Source organism: Elephas maximus, chromosome 7 (genome assembly GCF_024166365.1).
Source record: "Elephas maximus indicus isolate mEleMax1 chromosome 7, mEleMax1 primary haplotype, whole genome shotgun sequence".
Taxonomy (NCBI): Eukaryota; Metazoa; Chordata; class Mammalia; order Proboscidea; family Elephantidae; genus Elephas; species Elephas maximus.
In genome coordinates, this window is record NC_064825.1 from 77,598,855 (window position 1) to 77,621,519 (window position 22,665).

A 22,665-nucleotide genomic window follows, 5' to 3' on the forward strand; every position below is an offset into this window, starting at 1 on the left:
TTGTTTATCCTCTGATCTCTTAACCACTGCACCACCAGGGGTCCTCTATAGTCAAAGGAAAGCCCCTTATTTCAACTGTGTCCAGCTGTGTTCGTTCTAGGCCTGCCTCCCAAACTGTTTCTATTTTTGGTATCCTGGGGGAATTGGGGGAATACCAGAGGCCCTGGTGGTGCAGTGGTTACAGTGATCAACTGCTAACTGAATGATTGGTGGTTCAAAACCACCAGCAGCTCTGCAGGAGAAAAATGTGGCAGTCTGCTTCCATAGAGATTTACAGCCTTGGAAACCCTAAGGGGCCACTATGGGTCAGAATCCACTTGACAGAAGTGAGTATGTTTTTTTGGTTTACGGCAATATCAGCATGGTATTACTAAGCCAGTGAGCCCTGGTGGCACAACAGTTAAGCACTTGGCTGCAAAGCAAACGGTTGGCATTTTGAACTTAACCAGAAACTCCGTGGGAGGAAGACCTGGCAATCTATTTTCATAAAGATTTCAGCCTGTCAAACCCTATGGGGTAGTTCTACTTTGTCAAAGGGGGTCCCTGTGAGTCAGAAGTGACTCAGTGGCACCCAACAACAATTGATAAACCACAAAGCAAGATCAACATCACCTGGGAACTTGTTGGAATTGCAAATTTTTGGGCCCCACCTATACATACTGAATCAGAAACTCTGGCACCTAGCAATTTTAAATAGTGTTTTAAGAAGCCCCTCTCCACCCAGGTGATTCTTGCACATGCTAAAACCTGGAAACCACTGTGCTAAACTGTATTATTGAACTTTTTTTCTATACTCAGTTCTACTACCTCTTCCACCTTATTGAAACCCAGATTTTTCTTCACGAAACCTTGACAAAATCCTCCCTAAATGAGCCTCCACATTTCACTGCTTACTTCAGAACAAAGGAAAGGAGGGGAAGAATCCTGCTCACCCCTCACTGTTGCTACCATCCACTTTCAATATATTTTCCTCTTTCCACGTTTTTGTTATTTTATCTGTTACTACTGGCACCATTGTGCTAGTACTTACTCTGGTGCTATTAGAAAATAGTAGAGCTTAGTTTTTAAGTAGTCAAGATCGACAACTAGACTAAATAAACATAAGCCACAGTTCTCTCACTATCAATGTGATCTTGACAAGTTACTTAAATTTTCTAATAGCATCCGTAAAATGAGAACCTAGAACAGTGAGCGGCACATATACTAACTGTGTGGTAATCATTGGTGATTATTATTTCTACTTGACTAGCTAACATTTATGGATTTATTTTTATGTGCCAGGCACCAGAGTAAGCCACTTAGGTGTATTACTTCATTTAACCTCACAGTCATCCTGTGAGATATAATACATTAATATCACCATTGTAAAGGTTCTAGCTTTCTTTAAATGATGAGAATATGTCAGACTCTCTTCAGTTGTGCTAACTTGTAGGTCCACTTAATACTGCCATTTTGTAGATGAGTAAAGAAGCCCAGAAAGTTATTTAACTGGCCCAAGGTCACTCAAGTAGTACATGACAGAGATGGACTTCGAACTCAGTCAGTCTGGCTTCATAATCTGTGTCCTTAACCACTACACAGTGGCCTCCCTCATGCGTCTGTCATTTTGTCATACTGTGGGTGCTTGCTTGTTGCTATAATGCTGGAAGCTATGCCACCAGTACTTTCAAATACCAGCAGGAACACCCATGGAAGACAGGTGAAAACCTTATGAATGGCAGCGCAACATTGCCTGGTATAGTGCTGGAAGATGAGCCCTTCAGGTTGGAAGGCACTCAAAAGTGGCTGCAACAACAGGCTCGAACATAACGACAATTGTGAGGATGGCGCGGGACAGAGCAGTGCTTCGTTCTGTCGTACATAGGGTTGCTATGAGTTGGAACCAACTCGACAGCATCTAACAATAACAACACAGTAGTCTTACAGGTAAAGAATCCTTTATAGACAAGAAACCTGAAATCTAGAGAGGTTAAGTAACTTACCAGTCACATAGCCTCCTCAGCTGTACTATTTACTATCTATCTTTTCTTGGTCAGTCTTTGCATATCAATTTCCTTAGTTGTAAAATGAGAGTAAAGTCTACCTCAGAGAGCTGTTGTGAGGATTAAATGGGATAGGTGGAGGTAGTGTCGTAAGGGCCTGTAAATCTCAGCCCTCTTCTCCTCAGCGTAGTACTCTGCTCTGAACCAATGTTTCACAAAGGTCTGGTGTGTGAATGCATAAGTGGATGTTGCATGAAGTGGCTGCTTCAATTTTTGCCGTGTGTACAAGAAAAGTATAAAGGCTCCCCAAATAGGATAAGAATTTTGATAATTAGAATTTCAATTACTTGGATATTAATTTGGGTAGCAATTGTATAAAAATAAAGAAGAGGTTTGGAAAAGTATGGGGGATTTTATTCTTAACTAGTTAGAATAAGGAAACCCTGGTTGCATAGTGGTTAAGTGTTATGGCTGCTAACTAAGAGGTCGGCAGTTCGAATCTGCCAGGTGCTCCTTGGAAGCTCTATGGTGCAGTTCTACTCTGTCCTGTAGGGTCGCTATAAGTCAGAATCGACTCGACGGCAGTGGATTTGGTAGTTAGAATAAAGTCAATACAATTTCATTATGCAGTAACTGCTAGTACTAAAAAAAGATGATGAAAGAAATTAAGGAACTTAAAATTAGGAAGCAGTTAGAAATGTCAAAAATCGTGTAATTAAGATCACTCTTCAGGGCAGGAGCTAAAAGTAAACGTGTAAACTGATCTATTGCCATTTTATTTCATGGATAGCAATGTGATTTCAAGTACCTTTGTGAAGATTATTATTACATTTACACTTAGAATCCTGAAATATAGCACTAACTACATCCAAAAAAACAAACAAACAAACCCACTGCCGTTGAGTTGATTCTGACTCATAGCGACCCTATAGGACAGAGTAGAACTGCTCCATAGAGTTTCCAAGGAGCGCCTGGTGGGTTCAAACCGCCCACCTTTTGGTTAGCAGCCATAACTCTTACCGACTATGCCATCACGGTTTCCAACTGACTACATAGCATGTGCATAATCAGATGGTAAATCATAAAGACAAGACAGAACTGGGTTTGAAACAGGACTTCTCTACTTAGAACTGGTTAACAATTTGAGTAAATTATTTTACTTCTTTCAATCTTAGTTTCTTCATCTGTAAAATGGGTATATTAATAATAACCACATCATTGGTTTATTGAGTGGTTGTGAAATTTAAAGCACGTGTAGTGTTAGCATGGTGCCTAGCAAATTGAATAAGCACTCATTAAATTTATCTATTTATAGTAGGGACATGGGTGACTGGTGGTTCAGCAGTGGAATTCTTGGCTTCCATGTGGGAGACCTGAGTTTGATTCCTGACCAGTGCACCTCAGGCCCAGCCACCACCTGCCTACCAGTGGAGTCTTGTGTGTTGCTATGATGCCGAACAGTTTTCAGCAGAGCTTCCGGACTAAGACAAGGCTTGGAAGTGGATCATTCTGGTTCAAACTCCTGCTGAGTATTTTCATTTCTAACAAGTTCCCAGGTGACGCTCATGCTGCTGGTTAGGGACCAATTCTGAGAACTACTAGTAGACCAGAGGTTCTCAGAATTTATTATACATGAGAATCACCTAGGAATCTTGTTAAAATGTAAATTCTGATTCTGTATATCTGGGGTGGAAATGCAAATTCTCAGCACAGGTTCAAACCTGACTGAACTAGTTTGAAGCTCTGCCAAAAAAATCAGCCAATGAAAACCCAGTGGATTACAATGAACTCATCGCTCAGCTCATGGCCTTGCCATGAGTTGGGGGCTGACCGGCCAGAAGCTAAAACAACACAGTGGGTACCCAATGAATACTTCGTAATTGTTTCAGCTCTACTGAGGAGTGATTTTCCAATGTCTGGAGATGTTTTTGGTTGTCCGATTGGGGAGGGGTGTCCTACTGGTACCTAGTGGGTAGAGGCCAGTGATACTGCTGAACACCCTACAGTGCACAGGACTGACCCCCACAACAAAGAATTATCCAGCCCAAAATGTCAATATGTGGAGGCTCAGAAGCCCTAAACTAAAGATTTGGTAAAATTAATCTCTCTCCAGCTTATCTAGAAACGTTAGTATTTAAAAAGCCTCCAAAGAGAGAGGAAGTTATTACTGAAAGTTCTATGCATAGAAAATAAAATTCATGCATCATAAAAATGCCTTCAACTAATTGTAAGAAAAGAAGACAACACATTAGATAAACCTGGATGAAAATTTTAAGGCATTTGTTCTTCGGCCATAGCATGCAACTTTATCACCTGGTTTCTTATTAAAACATAGATTTCCAATCTGCACCCCCAGAACATCCTGATTTGGAAAGTCTAGGGTGAGAAAAAGGGGCCCTGGTGGCACAGGGGTTAAGTCCTCAGCTACTAACCAAAAGGTGGGAGGTTTGAACCACGAGCCATTTAGCAGGAGAAAGATGTGGCAATCTGCTTCTGTAAAGATTACAGCCTTGGAAACGCTATGGGGCAGTTGGCTAATATCAGAAAAGTGGAAAATAATTAGTATTGATGAGAATGTGGAGAAATTAGAACCCTCATCCATTGCTGGTGGGATTGTAAAACAATACTGCCGCTATGGAAAACAGTTTGGCAGTTTCTCAAAAAGTTAAATATATAAATCATATGTTTACTCAAAAAGCTACCGTATGACCCAGAAATTCCACTCCAGATATGTACCCAAAAGACTTGAAAGCAGGGACTCAAGCAGATACTTGTACAACAATGCTCATTGCAGCATATTTCACAATAGCCAAAGGTGGAAACTATGCAAGTGTCCATGAACAGATGAATGGGTAAATAAATGTGGTATATCCATGCAATGGAATATTATTCAACCATAAAGAGAAATAGATCTGATACATGACGTGAGTGAACCTTGAAAGCATGCTGAGTGAAATAACTCAGACACAAAAGGACTAATATAATCCTATTTATATGAAATATCTAAAATGGGCAAATTCATAGCAAATATTATTCGTGGTTAGCAGGGGTGGGTAAAGGGGGAAATGGGGAAATACTGCTTAAGGAGCACTGAGTTTTTGGAAAACTTACAGGGGAGTTCTACTCTGTCCTATAGGGTCACTGTGAGTTGGAATCATGTTAGAGATAGTGTGTCCAAAAACATCTCTGAGAGAGAATCTTTCTAAAATTACCCTTTAAGGGGATATTTTTTCCTCTGTATGAACATCATTGAAACTTTTTTTTTGTAAATAATACAATGGAATTTTTACTTGCTGATGGATAAAGTCTTTAGCACTGTATTTCCAGAAATTCCTTCTTGAATTGGCGTGTGTATATATGCCACTAGAGGTGTGCTTCAAACACCCCCTCTCAAAAAGCAAAAAAACTAAACAGATATATTAAGTCTTAGCTATTTGTATTATTCACTAGAAAAGAACATCATGTTTGGTAAAGTAGAGGAGATCGATTGACACAATGGCTACAAAAATGGACTCAAACATAGCAGATCATGAAGATGGCACAGGAACTGGCAATGTTTCATTCTGTTATACGTAAGATCACCACGAGTCGAAGCCAAGTCAAGGGCAGCTAACAACAAAAATTTGTATTATATAAATTTGTGCTATAGAATCTAATCGTGAGATTTTATAAGGCATTTAAAATATGATTCCATTCATAAATTTTTATGTATATGCAGCTCCTGAGGAAGTTGAAAATAGTAGTATAATGTGAGGCATAACTGTATTCATTCATGAATTTGTTATTCTTTCAAAAACTCTTCAGTGAGTGTCTACTGCATGTTGGCACTGTGCCATGTGCTCAATGGATATAATGGGATATAACAGTGGGAATGAAAAACAGGCTCTTGCCTTTTTGCAGCTTATGTCGTAGATGGATATAGACCAAACACATGTACAATGAATCATTCAATATTTATGATTTGTAATAAGATATATGAAGAAACTACATACACTGGATCCTTATTTTATTTCTTATGTATCCAATAATGCAGAATTTTAAGATAATACAATTATCTATTTGCAATGGCTAGCCAATCAAGTTCAGAACATATTTTATTCTTTTAGAAAAACTATCTTAAAATTGCTTGTGACGGTCAATTGCCTTAAATGTTTAACTTGAACTGACAGATTTAAGTCTGTGCATGTAAAATGCTAAACCATTTGAGCAGTGTTGCCATCTCCAACTTCCTTTCTGTTTCAGGGTCTTTGGAGCTGCCATACTTCTTACCTCTACCCTGAATATGCTAATCCCATCGGCAGCCAGAGTGCATTATGGGTGTGTCATCTTTGTTAGAATCTTACAAGGACTTGTTGAGGTATGGAACTGCAGTATGATATCATTTTAAAATGAGCATGTTAACGATAGCCAGAAGATTATCTTTTCTTGATCTATAAATAATTTTATTAGACTGTGTATATGTACCATTAAAGTAAAAAAAAGGAAACATTGGAAAAGTTAGGTAATCCTATATTTTATCTATATACTATGCTAGACTATAGATTTGACTGGTTATCTCCCCTTCTCCAGAATTGAGTGGGATTAAGTGAATATTTCAGTGACTATTTGAATTAACAAAACAAAACAAGCAAATAACAAAAAATGGTTCTTTTTTTTAAAGTATTGTGGTAAGAATTTTTGAGTTTATCCTTTGCTGGTAATAAACCTGAATTAATTCTTTTTTAGAGTTTTATATTGAGCCCTTGTTGACTTTGAGTCAAGCCATCTGAATTTTCACAGATACATTCCATTGAATATACTCTTTGTCTTATTGTAATGATTGGTATTTGTTCCTTCAGTCTACAGATGTTAAAAGAATACCATTTAAAACTTTGAGTTTGGCCTACCTAGAGCCCCTTCTTTTTCCATGGAGTTGGTAGGTAAATCAGAGAAAAGTTTTAAGGCACTGAAAACATCCCTCCCAGTCCCCACCCCAAGGAAAAGAAAAAGAAAAAAAAAAAGAAAGAAAAAGTGATAGGATCAAAATAACAGGAAAGTGTTGACGGTTTTAAAAGCTTTAAGGTCTAGACACTACTTGCACTAAGTGTGAGCACCAAGAATCTAAGTGTTACCTTCCCCTGGATGGAGTCCTTTTATTTGGGAATCACTGAGTTTAACACCTCACTAAAAGGTATCCCAAATTTCTCTAACTGTTCAGAATTAAAGACAAACTGAGAAACACAAATACTGAGTCTTGTCTTTCACCTTAACCTGGCAGAGAATGGAGGCAGAAGGCAGACCTGAAGGTTGGGGAGAGTTTGGACTTGTCACTTAAAAGACGCCGTGTTTTAGTGGGCCTAGACTGAAGGCTTTCTAAATGGCATTTCCAGGAGGCAGCGAGAGCCATGAACAGCAGCTTTCCTTAAGACCTTGTGCCCATCGTATAGGCAACAACATCAGAGAAGGAAATGTGCTTATTTTCCACTGACCTTGAAATCTAAATGGTGATATATGCCTTTCCCTCATCACAGGGTGTCACCTACCCAGCATGCCATGGCATATGGAGCAAGTGGGCCCCTCCTCTAGAGAGAAGTAGATTGGCAACCACGTCCTTTTGTGGTGAGTGCTGTGTGCAGTTGTAATATGGTGGGTAGAAGTTTAGGAGCACCTTGTGAAAGAATTGAATGTTTGGTAAGCCTCATCTGTAAAGTCATCTTTTTTTTTTTTTTTTTTTTTGGTGAAGAAGAGTTTTTGGCCACCTTTTCAATTCCTTTCATTCTTATTGGTGCTCTTAAGTCCTCTATTTTTTCATGTGTTAATTTTGGTACTGTATTTTTTCAAGGAATGTTCATTTTGCCTAGGGTTTCAAATGTATTCATGGATGGTTTTTACAATACTCTTAACATGTTTAAATCTCTGTTTTGTCTTGAATAGGTGGGTGACATCTGCTTGTGTAGTCCTGTGATCCTGTGTATGCATATTTTTAAATAGTGTTAAATAGTTAAATAATAATATTAAATATTATTTATAGTATGGGTTCATAACCTGATTCGAAAGTGATGCATGAGTTTTGGATCCATGCACTTGTATTTGTACATATGATGTGGCTTTTTTTTTTTTTTTCTGGAGAGACCTTTTCACTATTTTTCATCCATAGCTTTCCTAAGACTTTCAAAAGATTTTCAAAGAAATTTAAAAGCACTTATTTATAGGGCGTATAGTACAAGTTGGAATTGCCGTGTGTGTTTTCTGGGGAGGAGGGAGTATGTGCATGGGTATGAGTGTGGATATACCTGAGTGGGCAAATGTGTGTTTGTATGAGCCAATCAAGGAACATAAGATGGAGTCAAGAATTTCCATGGGTTTCACTTACCTTCCTCCAATCCTTTTTCGGCTTTAGGTTCCTACGCTGGAGCTGTGATTGCCATGCCTTTAGCTGGCATTCTTGTACAGTATACTGGCTGGTCTTCAGTATTTTATGTCTATGGTATGTGGCATTTCTATACAATAGAGTTAAAAGAAATGTGCACGAGCTAAAAGAAAAGTAGTTGCAGGCAATGAAAGAGATCACTGAATATACTTTTGTCTTTATTCACACATTTTTTCCCCTTAAGAGTCTTTTTCCTGTATTCTGAATTCAAGAAAAACCTTTTACCTCTATTATTTTCCCTACGTTGCTATTTCTTGCTTTTATAAAAGTAACCACATTGCTGATGGGAACTTTGTGATGTATGGCATAAATTATCTTTGGTTATGGAGAAAAATAATCAAATTATTCTTGATTATAAGCTGAGTAGAAAGGAAGAGCTAGTAACAACTGGGTCTCTGCTTCTGCTTTCCTGGTCATTTCCCTGACCCTGCCTCCTTAAGATCGAATGGGGATAGAAAGGTGGGAGTTGGTGGAAGGGTTGATGCAACAATTCAGTTTTGTGATAAACTATATCAGCAGTCAGCTGATGTAGCAGTGCATCTGAGTTCTTGTGTCCCTCGAATTTAAGGAGGTTAGTTAAGGCCCCAAATTAAAATCGGAAGTGAAAAGGAACTCTAAATCCAAACACCCTTTCCAATCATTTTTTACCCACAAGCTGAAAGCTTCCCACTTCAAAGAATCTCTATAGTCTTTCTCTCTAAGAGGCATTTTTTATAATAACGAGGAAAGGAGAAATATAAGAGATCTGGATTCCAGCTGATATTGTCACTGATTAATACTGTCTTTGGAAATGGGCAGGAAAGTCTGAAAGATTAATGAAGTCATGTGGTGCAACAGTGTCTGGCTGCTTCCAAATTTGCCTTGATCCATTCCTATTTTAAAATGTTCTAAAGTAAAATCTAATGTTACAGAATCTTATTAAATGTTATTTCTAGTATGAGTTCTTAACCTGGTTCAGAAGCCATAGATGAGTTTTGGATCCACGAATCCCCTAAGTCACACTTGAACTTGTACATATGCTGTGTGTCCCCCGACCCAAGACCTTTTCATCACGTTTTTCATCCTTCACTTTCCTAAGACTTTCAAAGAATTTTAAAAGCACTTAATTTTAGGGTGTATAATACAAGTTAATACTGCCATTTATTAAATACTCTATTTTGTGACTTAACCCATTACTTAATTGAAAATACGATATGACTTTAAAGTAAGAGTATCAATTTCTGCAAGGCACTTACGAACACCAGTCTCATTATTTCAAGTTCTAACTCATGTAATATTTATCATTGAATAGTTCGAAGTCAAAGTGTAAACTTCAGATCATTTGAAAATAACACATCATAGTACATGCTATGTATAACAAAAATTGGGTCTTTGAGCCACATATTCAAGATTCAATAGTTGTATTTAAAAAATTACGAAATCCTATATAGTTGGTTAAGTTTAAAAAAAAGATGTATTTAAAGCAATGCTTGGCACAGAATGCATCCAGTAAATGGCAATGATTATTGTCACTAAATTACAGGAGCTCTCATTATTGAATGCTTATTTTGTGCCAAGCACTGTGCTGGTTGCTCTATATGTTACCTCCTTTTTCTCTACCTTTCTTCTATAAAAAGGAATCATTATCCCATTTATAGTGAAAGTTTTAAAAAATTCAGTTTCTGGTTTGATCATACAGCTAATGAATGACAAAACCATGATTTGAATCTGGGAAAGTCTTATTTTATAACCACTACACTTTATGGGATTTTCACACTCTGTCTTCAAACAGTGTTTGCTGTCATCGTTAGTAATTAATGGGAAAACGGCACATCAGAAGCTGTGGTATTAAGGAACACTCAGAAAAGATTGAACAAGCAGAAAAAAGTATTATAAAGATCAGGGACATTCAGACTGTTACCCAAGGGAGCAAGAGAATAGCATTAGGAAACAATGAAATGGTCAGCTGCTGGGAAATCAGAATAAATCACTTGGAATTCTTTCTATTATTAATGCTTATGGATTGATGTTACAGAATAAAGACGTGTTTTAATGGTGAAATGTTAAATAAAGAAAGGATGAAAAAGGACTTGCGAACAGCTTATTGTGTTAAAATTTATAACTTTCATTTGTCTGAAGAATGATCCATAGGCAAAAGTATGTACTAAAAATAATATAGTATATAGTCACAGAAAATGTTATTATATTAATTACATTTTTCTTGTAATATTTATAGCCACTTGGGCTTAAAGGATCTGCTGGATTTTATTCAGTAAGCTATTTACAGGATCTGGAAGCGTAACAGAAGAAGAAAGTGAGCATTTCTTTTTTCCAGAAATGCAGATCACTTTCATATATTTAAGCAGACAAGTAATAAAAGGTCTATTCCCAAACATAACTCTTTGAAGCCAGGAATTATGTCCTGTTTATCATATTTCTCACACTTAGCAGAGTGCCTGGAACAGTAACTGTTCAGTAAATACTTACTAGATGTATGAATGTGTTCAAAACACCACATCCATTTAATAATTATTTATTGTTTCTTGTGTACCAGGCATTGTTTAATAGAGACAGAGAAAGAAAACCACAGGGCGAGTCTTCAGGAAGCTTGAAGTCTAGTGGTAAAAAACAAGAAGAGATGTCTAAAGCCTGTGGGAGAAGCTCACATTCTCTATCGTATAGAATGTGTTTAATGATAAGAATATTGCAGTTTTATTCCAGCAAAATGACTGTTAAAGTGAAGTATTTGTGATAGCTTTCTTTGACTTCCTCCTTTTGCATCCTTACTTGCAGGAAGCTTTGGAATGATCTGGTACATGTTTTGGCTTTTGGTGTCTTATGAGAGTCCTGCAAAGCACCCTACTATTACAGATGAAGAACGTAGGTACATAGAAGAAAGCATTGGAGAGAGTGCAAATCTTTTAGGTGCAATGGAAGTAAGAACTTTATTATGGTGTATATTCCTATTCTTATTCCCCATGCCACCCTCCTTCAACCAACCAACTCTATGAGTCTATATTCAACAAAGCTAATTTGATATCAATCATGATTTTTTTAAATCCATCCATATTCCCTGAGCTATTTTAGGAATGTTTACCACTTCCTCCATCTGTAATTTCTTTTTTCCCTGTATCTTTTTTTAAAAAAAAGCATCTTCTAAATCTACCCTACATTATAGCTATGGCTGCAAATAGAAACAAGTTTTTAAAAACAGTTCAATGTAATTTCAGCAAATTCAACCAATATTTGTTAATTCTAAATTATAGGAAATTCTGAATCACCTTGCACTGTCACGAAAAGAGCTGTTTTGTTTATTGAATATTTCAAATGTGGGTTTTATATATGCATATTTGTATGTGATTCAGGAAATAGTTAATCGATAATTACCTAATAATAGGTGGCACAAAAAAATTCTTAAGTTCTTAACATAATTTAACCATTTTCTTGATAAACTGTCATTTCTCAGAATTTTTATTGTGAAGGTCAACTGTTGCAAAGATGATCTTGTGAAGCCATTTTCTGATTATGGTTTGGTTTCTTGGACAGGATCTGCCTACTGAGAGAGAAAAAAAAAAAAACAGTACTATTTCAATAATACAAATGCTTTAGTCCATGTGACATGAATATATCTTCAATATTAAATGAAGTCACCTGATATTACCAAAATACAAGAAAAACAAAAACAAAATACAGTTAATGAAAGTCATATAAAGAGACCCAAACCAAAACCCACTGCCATCGAGTCGATTCCGACTCCTAGCAACACTATAGGGCAGAGTAGAACCGCCCTGTAGAGTTTCCAAGGAGCACCTGGCGGATTTGAACTGCCCACCTTTTGGTTAACAGCCCTAGCACTTAACCACTACACCACGAGGGTTTCCATAATGAGACCAGGGTTTCCATAATGAGAAAGATTCTATAAACCAGCAACCTAAGCAGTAACTCAATTTCCACTTTCTTTTAGTAGGTTTCCCCCTCTTCATTCTAAGTGTTTTTGATTCTAGCCTTGATTCTCTATTCCTTAGAGAATGGCCATCTTTGACATCTCATCCTACGTTAAAAAAAAGGTCTGTCACCCATTGTTGCTGCATATAGCTTGGCTTTTAATGAAGAAAAAAAAAGTATTGGATATCACTCAGAAGTTAAACAGCAGTGGTTTAAAAAAAAGATCCTTACATTGTGGTGTTTCGAGAGCTGAATAGATTGGCATTAGGATTTCCCCCTTCTTATAGGGTCGCTGTGTATCGGAGTTGATTCGATGGCAGCAAGTTTTTTTTTTGGTTTCTTTTGGTAAACGGACTTGTAATTTCTTTCTCACAGTGGCTATTCAAGAAACAAGTGGCGACGTAGGGGTGCGAGGGTTGGCAGCATGCCCTGCTGCTCCCCAGCTGCAGGTGCTGTGTTGTTAGCTGCTGGGGAGTGTGCTCTCACTCAGGTGAACCCCTTGTGTGCAGACTAGAACTTATCCATAGGGTTTTGAAAGCTGTTAACCTTTTGGAAGAAGACTGCCAGGCCTATCTTCCCAGATGCCTCTGGGTGGGTTAGAGCCACCAGACTCTCAGCTAGTAATCTAGGGCTTAGCCGTTTGCACCACCCAGGGACTCATAGCACTTGCTTTGAGGAGAAGCTAAATATAGGCTTGTCTTTTTTTTTATGATGGGTTCAGAAACCCCGGTGGCATAGTGATTAAGAGCTATGGCTGCTAACCAAAAGGTCAGCAGTTCAAATCCACCAGGCGCTCCCTGGAAATCCTATGGTACAGTTCTACTCTGTTCTATAGGGTCACTGTGAGTTGGAATCGACTTGACGGCAACAGGTTTTGTTTTGTTTTGTGGTGGTTCAGAGCAAAGGCCTGGTGTTCTACTTCCAAAAAAGATCAACCATTGAAACCTGTAGAGCACAGTTCTACTCTGACATGTGTGCAGTTGCTAGGAGTCGGAATCTACTCCAGGACAACTGGTCTGCTTTATTCATATGTCTTTCATAGCTGTTTGTTTTGAGTCTGGTTTCAATTAAGAATCACACATTGCAGTTAACTCTAATGTCTCTTAAATATCTTTTTTTCTTTAAAATGTTTGAATTTAAATATAACATATACATAGAAGAATGCACAAAGCATAAGCAAACAGCTTGCTGAAATTTTATAAACCGTACATACCTGTGAAAACCAGCACCTGGTTCAATAAATAGAATGTTATCACAATACCATATGCCCCTCTCTGGCTCCTAGTAATGGTTAAGGCACAAAATTAGATACTTTTACATTTGATAAAGTACTTTACCACCTGAAGAGGAAAGGTTTTTCAGTGGAAATGGTCCCTAGCATGAATAAAAGTAACACCTTAGCAGAAAAAGTTATTTACTTCTAATATTATGAAGTCATGGCCTATAAAAGTATATTATAGTGCAGACTTCCCTGTGCTTGGCCATTTTTAGTACCTTGACGTAAGTGTATCCACCTGGTACCCTTTCCCCAGAGTATATTGAAATTTTTGAGAAATAGCACTTTTTGAATCCGTCTATGAGGTCGTCACTGTAAATTTTTATTCTAAGCCACAGTACTCATTTACATACCATTAGGACAGATTTTTTGTTTTATTTGTTTCTCTTTTGAATTGTATGTATTTGTGATGATGACAGAGTAATCCCTTATATTACTTTCAAAATGCTCTTTAAAAGGCTTAATTACGGTCACAATCAATACTTGCAATTTTGAGGATTCATGTCTAGGAATAATTACTAAATCTGTGTCAAAAATTTTTTGCCTCCTCTCTTACTAATTTGGATAGGTTCAGTGCCTCAAATTAACATTAAAAAAAAGTTATTTTAGTCTATTTTTTCTTTCTTAAATGGTATATTGTTCAAAATAACATAATTGAGACAATGTTCTAAAAGATGAGAGACATTTTTGACATATTAGCCTTGGGGGGAAATACTTGGTTTATATTTGGGAATATACAGGATTTTTATGTAAACTAAGTCTGATTTTTTAAATAGGTGCCGTAAGCAAAGGCAATCATATTTAAGTTGTTGACTTTGAGCTTGGCCTGAATTTTGTAAATATCAAATATTTGTGAATATCATAACTAGTTATGGCGGGCTCAGGGTGTGCTGGGTGGCTAAATTCTATAACCCAGCTGTGTAGACTTGAGAGTTCACAGAACCTTGCACTCCAGTGTCACAATTGATACCCACTGGCTCTCAAGACAATTTATAGATTGGTAGTGGAATCATTGACTTTAGGTAGGTTCTGGAGTGTTGCACTCCTAATTTTTCTTATCTTTATCCTCCCAGCTCTATTAAATTCTCAGAAAGTTTTGGGTGAAATGTTTTGGATACCAACAGGGTCACTGATTTGACAGTGAGTTTCAGCTGAAGCATGATCACTGCCATAAAGATGAAAAACAAAAACAACATTCCCTTCCCCTCCAAAAAAAAGGAAAACGAAGCAAAACTTAGGCACTAAAAGTTTGTGCTTTTGAATTACTTTTCTATAAACACGTAACCTTGTGTATTCCTAAAGCTGGAAGGAGAGGCTGATAACTTTCTTCTCTTCTGTTCATTAGCCATGTAGCTAAACCCACCTGGATTGTTGCAGTGAATGGCCTCCTACCTCCCGCCCACATGCTCCTCATGCCACGCCATACTCATCCCGGAGATGCGAAGTACCCTATCATTCCCATTTACGTCAGAAAATATTTTAATGGTCAGAATGACTCTTTTTTTGGGATTTCAGAAATTCAAGACTCCGTGGAGGAAATTTTTTACATCTATGCCTGTCTATGCAATCATTGTGGCAAACTTCTGCAGAAGCTGGACTTTTTATTTACTGCTTATTAGTCAGCCAGCGTATTTTGAGGAAGTCTTTGGATTTGAAATCAGCAAGGTAAAATATCGTTATTTAAATATTGGAAGACTTTTGTGTTTGTTAAGTGAATATTAAGTTCCTCTGCCAAGATTGTTGTCTTCTAAATTTTATAAGTTATTCATTCATTCTTTTGTTTATTCATTCAACAAATAACTGATGGGAAACAACTGGTGCAGGGAATACAGACAACACAGAATCAGTCCCTGCCCTTATGGAGCTTACATCCCAACTGGGGTGGACGGCAGTATAGCCTTCTTCCTGGAATAAAACATAGCTGCCTTTAAGTCTCAGGTCAGTGACAACATAACAGTGAAGGAAACAGTATACTATTCTAATGAAGTTATATTTATATTCTTACCAATCTAACTCTTCCTCTTCAATGCTTTAAGAAATCTGTCCAGATAAAAGATAGGAGAATAGCAAAAAAAAAAAAAAAAATCCAGAAAAAGTCTTGCATTTTGTTCACCTAGTTTATTCATTTAACAAGCATTTTGTTGAACATGATATACTAAGCTTTGCGTTGCATTCGGAAATAAAATATGGTTTCTGTCCTCAAAGACTTCACAGTTTGGTGGAGTAGATGAAAAAGTTACTAATTACAGAACTGAATGTTAAGTGCCATAGCCATTTGCATGCGGCTATGGAAATGTAATAATTTTGAAATTTTTAGGTAAAGGTAAAATGAAAATGAAATAAGAATACTACTTTATATTTACGTGGGAGGTTGAAATTTAAAGTTACTTTCGTATCCATGAACAACCTTATTTGGTTGACCAGTTGGGTAGCTAGCATCAGTTTCATTTAACTAACAGTGAAACAAAAACAAAGGAAGGTATTTAAATTGCCCAAGACCATGCTGATAATAAATGACAGAATCAAATTTAGACTCAGAACCTTTGATAGCTGTTAGTATTCCTTCTTACTGTACCATTTAAAATTTAGGTAAACCATATATTTATTCAAGCATTTAGAATGTATTTGTTGAATGCCAACCATGTGCCAGGCTTTTTGCTAACTCCTAAATACAGTTGTCTGTAATGGCAGTGGTTTTGCTATTTCTCTTCATGTCATTACGTAAGTCCAGCTGGGCTCACTATTCGTATTATGTCTCTACTTGAAAGACTATCCAAGGCCTGGGACTAAAGAAAATCCGAGTATAGGAGTAGCTATTCTAAGAGCTCTTTTGTAATCCCTGTTTCTAAGGAAACTGTTGCCTCCCTCCCTGAGAAGAATGGCTGCTTCAGGCAGGGCTCTTCTCCCTGGAGCTGATCAAACATCGCAGGGTACCCTTTGGGAGCTCTGAGAGGTGTTACACTTCTCAACAAAGGCTGCTGGAGGTGCAAGTCCATTTTCATAATCTAGGACGAATATGACACTGAGAGGCTATTAATAAAGCCAGCTGTCATGGAGGGAGTGAAGGAGCCACCTGATGTTAATGAGACTGTGTGGTCATTCTGGCCCTGTGGCTCCAATTAATTGAAAATGCTTGAGTAAAAGCAGTGACATTTTGCAAAAACTAATTGTAATAACCAGATGGGTTGATTTGATTCACCTGTTATATTTTTAACTAAAATCTTGGATAAATGCTACACACACAGATTTATTTGGAGATTTTGAATAGACTGGTAGAAAAAGGCTCTCACCTTAAAGGTGTGAGAGGAAGTGATGAGGAAAGAGAGCATGGGCTTTGGATCATTACTGATGTGGCTTTGAATCCACGCTAGACAGCGACTTAAGAATACATTAATTTGCACTCCTAATTTTCTTATCTATAAAATAATAGTATTAAAACCTTCTTTCAGAATTTTAGCAAAATTTAAGTGAGGCAAAATATTTACACGGGAGCTAGTTCTTCCCTATCTTTGTTAAATTGGGTATCCTATGGACAAAACCACAAGTGCTATGGCTTAATATTCAATCCAGGCACATTGGCTCAGTTAAGGAAGAATTACACATATATCTTAACCTATGCTCATAAGTAAAATTTTTTAGCTCCTTGAGAATGGCATCTCAGGGGAGGCCAATGCTAGGATTAATCAGGAACAGATTTGAGACATCAGATTACAGAAGCCAGCCAAATGAGAAGAGACATTTATTTTCAGCCTCATTTTTAGGGGAAGAGTAGTGTTGAGTGGTTGTACTTTGCTCTAGGATACCAGCCAGTTTCTGAGCAGGATATGGATCAGATGGGGAAAGAGGAAATCCAGACTATGACTCAGAGAAGCAAAGAGGAAGGTGAGGCAAAGTCTATTGATTTGGGTTATCTATGAAAAATCAATCAGTTATAGACTCCAAACATTTAGCCTACTCTTGCAAAAATCTTAACGAGCAAACTGCTGTGCCATTATCATGAATAATGATACAGTAAGAAGGTTTTGATCATCCTGACTAGGTGTCAAGTGATTACTCATCATAAGTCACTCAAAGCTGAGAAGACAGTTGAATAATTTTCATGAAGTTCAAAACTCCTGTGACCCTGTTGAGGTCACATACAGAATATGTCTACATATTGCCTAGGAAACTGGGAGATTCAGTACCCTCAAAAGCAAGTCAAAATCCAAAACCAAACCCATTGGCATCGAGTTGATTCTGGCTCATAACAACACTATAGGACAGAGTAGAGCTGCCCCCATAGGGTTTCTAAGAAGGAGCTGGTAGATTTGAACTGCCCACCTTCTGGTTAGCAGCTGAGTTCTTAATTACTATGCCACCAGAGCTGGGCTAAAATATCCCCAAATTTATGTCTATTCAACCTCGGTTGTTAGTTGTTTGCATTTCCCGTAGAGTGTCCCACACACATTTTGCTGAGAGAGCAAATCAGTGAAGTAATCAAATGTTTCTTTGAGTGGATAGTAAATAGCAGAGGATGTTCAATTCAAGAACTTTTGACAAATCTCAAATTCTGGGTCAAACTGCAGGCCAATTATGTGGACTTAGGAAACCTAGGTCATTCTTCTAATGAATATTACAAATACTACATGCAATTATATGCAAATCCTAACATGGTACCTTTCAGAATGTTTCAAAGGTGTCTTTCCCCACACTAATTGCTTTGAAGGTTTCTACTTCAGTTAAGGATAAAGAACCACTTTTTCAAGATGTCATTCACAAAAGCAATGATATTTGGCCTAATGTTAGTTCAGCTTATACCTTTATTTATCTCAGATTTATTGAGTTCCTAATTGCCAGGCTTCTAGCTAAACTGAGCGCATTTATACTTGTTGTCTGGTTTATTTGATTTTTCTCAAAAAGCAGTGGTGCTGCACACAGTGGTTAGGGAAGAGCTCAGTCTTTGGACTCAGAACTGACTCAATACTTGGCTCTGACAATCAGGTAACTACTCTAAGTCATAGTTTCTTCATCAATACAATGGGAATATAATAGTAGTAGCTTCCATCTGGGGTTGAAGAGAGAATTAAATTACCTGAAATTACTTTAGATCATTCACTATTTCAATTAATCATTACACCAACCCAACCAAGTTTATGATCACTACACTGTATACCACTGTAAAATAAAACAGAATCCTTGTTTTAAACCTTCAATAATCTAATTGAAAAAACATACACAAATAATATCGAGTAGTTACCATGTAACATTCCAGTCACTGTTCTTCAAAGTATACTTAGTAAGAAACTTCCTATACATGTTTATATTCAAAATTTGCCAAGTCCATGTATATAGAAATATACACGGAAAATGCATTTTATTCATGCTTCCTGCCTTCATAGTTCCTAGAACAAAGTCTAAAGGTAGTGGTAAAAAATGCTTGTTGAATTGATGCCGGTTGTTAGGTTTTTGATTGGGCTATTTAGTCTAAAGTTAGTGTAGAAACCGTGCACCACCGTATGGCAATGTGACCAAGTATTGTTACTCGACATAGAAAATGGGTAAATTGAAGAATTGATCTGATTTTTCTGGGCTCATAGTCTATAGAAACTAAAACCATGCTATAAAACTCACAAGAAAAAATATATATAAGATGAAATTAAAGTTTTTAACTTTATTGTGAATTTAAAAATGAATTTTTCAAATATAGTCTCTTCAGAGTTTGTAGAATATTTCTCCTCTCTCTCTTCCCCATTTTCTCCAGTTTTCCCCCCTTACTCTCTCTCTCTTCTTCACTCTCTTTGTTGGTGAATTAGCACAAACATATATAAGAATATAAAGTGGACACATATATGTGACTCACTCTGTGATGGGTTTAAGGATGGTTGATTCAGAAGCTCAACATTTACTGACTCAAAACACAACAAAAAATAAGTATTCCCTTCACCTAGAAGGTATAAAGAGGTCAAAGTAAATTTACTCAACTTTTTTTTTTTTTTAATTCTGTTTTAAGTTATTACTTATTCTAGTAATGTGTAAGTGGTCATTTGGAAAGTTTTTTTTTTTTTTTTTTCCTTTTTTGTCCATAAAGAGTTTATGTTGGATTCAGAAAACCAAGATCATGGAGTCACTCACATTATTTATGGTCACGTATATTTCTCCCCTTGTTGGTTTTCATCAGGTTGGCATGCTATCTGCTGTACCCCACTTAGTAATGACAATTATTGTGCCTATTGGAGGACAAATTGCAGATTTTCTTAGAAGCAAGCAAATTCTTTCAACTACTACCGTTAGAAAGATCATGAATTGTGGTGGTAAGTACATAAATGGCGTTAAGGGCATGTTTTTCACTTCACTAAGTTCTTATCTACTTGAGTGAATAACCTTTTTTGTATGTTGCGTTACTTAGTTGTAGTTAAATTTGTTCCTTGATTGTTCATTTAAAATGATTTTCCCATCTCGCTTCAAACTCTCTATAACTCCACAATAATGTATCCCACCATGCGTCTGTCAGTTTGTTGTACTGTGGTGGCTTGTGTGTTGCTGTGATGATGGAAGCTATACTACTGGCATTTCAAATACCAGCATGGTTACCCATGGTGGACAGGTTTCAGCGGAGATTCCAGACTAAGAGAAGCTAGGAAGAAGGACCTGGCAATCTATTTTTAAAAAACTTGGCAAGTGAAAACTTTTTAAATAGCAGAGGAACAGTGTCCAATGGACCAGGGCACTGTTTGGTTCAAAACTGACTCAATGGCACCTAATACTGTATCATTTGTATTTATTGTAACTAACTTGACCCTTCCCATCATTGAAATTTTAGGTTGCTTTTGATGTTTTAACAATACAAGGAGGGCTAATCATCATAATTAGCAATCATCTCAGTGCATAAACTATTACTATTATTATTTTTTAACATAGAGCCCCTGAAATGGAATTGTTAGGTCAGTAAGTACGAATGCTTTTAGCACTTTGGGCTTATTTGTAAAATTTACATGAATTTCTCAATTGTTTCCATATGTTTCCTTCGGAAGGTTTTGGCATGGAAGCAACACTGCTTCTGGTCGTTGGCTACTCTCACACTAGAGGGGTAGCTATCTCCTTCTTGGTACTTGCAGTGGGATTCAGTGGATTTGCTATATCCGGTAAGATACTTTTTTTTTTTTGTGCTTGCAACATCCTGGTTTTTGGCTTGTAATTATGAACATATATTTTCTGCTTTCCTCATTAATATTTTGACTATCAAAAAGGTTTTCTCAGCATAGTTCCACCAGAAAAGAAGAATTAAAAATTTTTTAGATTTGATATTACTTGTTTTCCCCTTCTTACCTCTCCCCCCACCCCCAATTTTTTTTTTTGGTTATAGTAGACCAAAAACATTTTCTCCTCTCTGTGGAGAATTATTTAACCCATATTACTGGTAAATACTGGATGAGGAACCATACATCATTCCATTCTTATCATATCCTTGAGCTAAATCATCAGAAAGTAGTTACTAAGCACATGCTATGTAGCCAGTAACTTGGAAGGAGTTGTGAATACGGCAGAGAATAATTTATAGGCATTTACTTCTAAGAGGTTGAGGATTCTCTGAGTGAAAGCTTATGTGTATATTTCAGGTTTCAATGTTAACCACTTAGATATTGCTCCAAGATACGCCAGTATCTTAATGGGCATTTCGAATGGTGTTGGCACATTGTCAGGAATGGTTTGCCCCATCATCGTTGGTGCAATGACAAAGAACAAGGTAAGAGGGAGCAAAACAGATATCAGTTGTAGAGGATTCCCTATCATGGTTGGGAAAAGAGTTAGTATGTCCTCATTAGGAGTCTTTTTCTGAAGCAGTTACCCCACTTCTGAGTAGGGAAGGTAATTGAGGCTCAGAAGAAAACATCTCTCTAGGGACTCTGAGGAGCTTACTTCCCCAACCTCTACGTACCTTTTAACATTTCTGATATCCCTGGTGTGATGAATACCCTTTTGCTTCTAGAGTATTAGAAAAGGCAAGCAGAAGTCGTCTGAGATTTATTTGTAAACCTCAATACAGACTCCTCTGAAGCTATCCATGGAAGAATGTTTTTATGGCTTATTTATAGAGTTTCAAAATCAGAGTTTACAAGAAGGAAATAAAAGGAGGGGGAGAGAAAGATATTTAAAATCAATGGAAATTAAAGAGAGATTGTGATTTAAAAAAATTAGCAGACAATAGATATATTTGGAATTTTATTTCAGAACCTTAAAAAAATTTTATATTTTAAATAATGAAAATCATGGCATTTTAGAAGGTTTCTTTCTATTAGCATGTTTGCTGTATATAATCACAACATAGGTTTCCATTTAAGATAGTGTTTCATGAAAAACTCGATAGTGGAGCATTCAGTGAAGATGTTAAGCTTTCAATCATGGGAAATTTATTCTCACAGTGCCACTTTTTGTCACTGCAGTCACGTGAAGAGTGGCAGTATGTCTTCCTGATCGCTGCTCTAGTCCACTATGGCGGAGTTATATTTTATGCAATATTTGCCTCAGGAGAGAAGCAACCCTGGGCGGACCCTGAGGAAACAAGTGAAGAAAAGTGTGGATTTATCCATGAAGATGAACTCGATGAAGAAACAGGGGACATTACTCAAAATTATATAAATTATGGTACCAGTAAGTCCTATGGTGCCACAACACAGGCCAATGGAGGTTGGCCCAATGGATGGGAAAAGAAAGAGGAATTTGTACAGGGAGAAGTACAAGACTCATACACCTATAAGGACCCAAATGATTATTCATAACAAAGCTAATTGCTGGATTTATTTTTAGTGTTTGTGATTAAATTGTGATTGCACAAAAATTAAAAAAAATGTGGTGTAAACATGTTAACATATCAACCTGGAAAGTCTTGCTGTAAAAATGAAATCAAAACAATCCCATAAAATTGCCATGAAGTGCAATCTGTAGAAGTTGTGAAATTCCATCATTTCCATTCGAGTCATCTGTTCTTGCATTTGTGATTTAAAGGTTGACCGGTCAAAATCGTACAAGCAAGTAGTTACTCATTGGGTCCATCACCATTTAAGAAAGCATCACCATTCAATAAAGCACAACTAAGG

The 22,665-nt window shown here is 37.0% G+C and overlaps 1 protein-coding gene across 1 annotated transcript in view; it reads left to right on the forward strand.

Annotated features, from left to right (window-relative positions):
* The window catches only part of SLC17A6 (solute carrier family 17 member 6), a 42,651-nt gene extending 20,304 nt beyond the window's left edge, over positions 1-22,347 (forward strand). Inside the window, exons 4-12 of the mRNA XM_049890722.1 lie at positions 6,225-6,339; positions 7,493-7,580; positions 8,362-8,448; positions 11,164-11,306; positions 15,107-15,256; positions 19,749-19,881; positions 20,602-20,712; positions 21,187-21,314; positions 22,012-22,347. Of these exons, the coding sequence (XP_049746679.1) occupies positions 6,225-6,339; positions 7,493-7,580; positions 8,362-8,448; positions 11,164-11,306; positions 15,107-15,256; positions 19,749-19,881; positions 20,602-20,712; positions 21,187-21,314; positions 22,012-22,347 (1,291 nt within the window). The remainder of the gene's footprint in view (positions 1-6,224; positions 6,340-7,492; positions 7,581-8,361; positions 8,449-11,163; positions 11,307-15,106; positions 15,257-19,748; positions 19,882-20,601; positions 20,713-21,186; positions 21,315-22,011) is intronic.
* Positions 22,348-22,665: the final 318 nt, after the last annotated feature.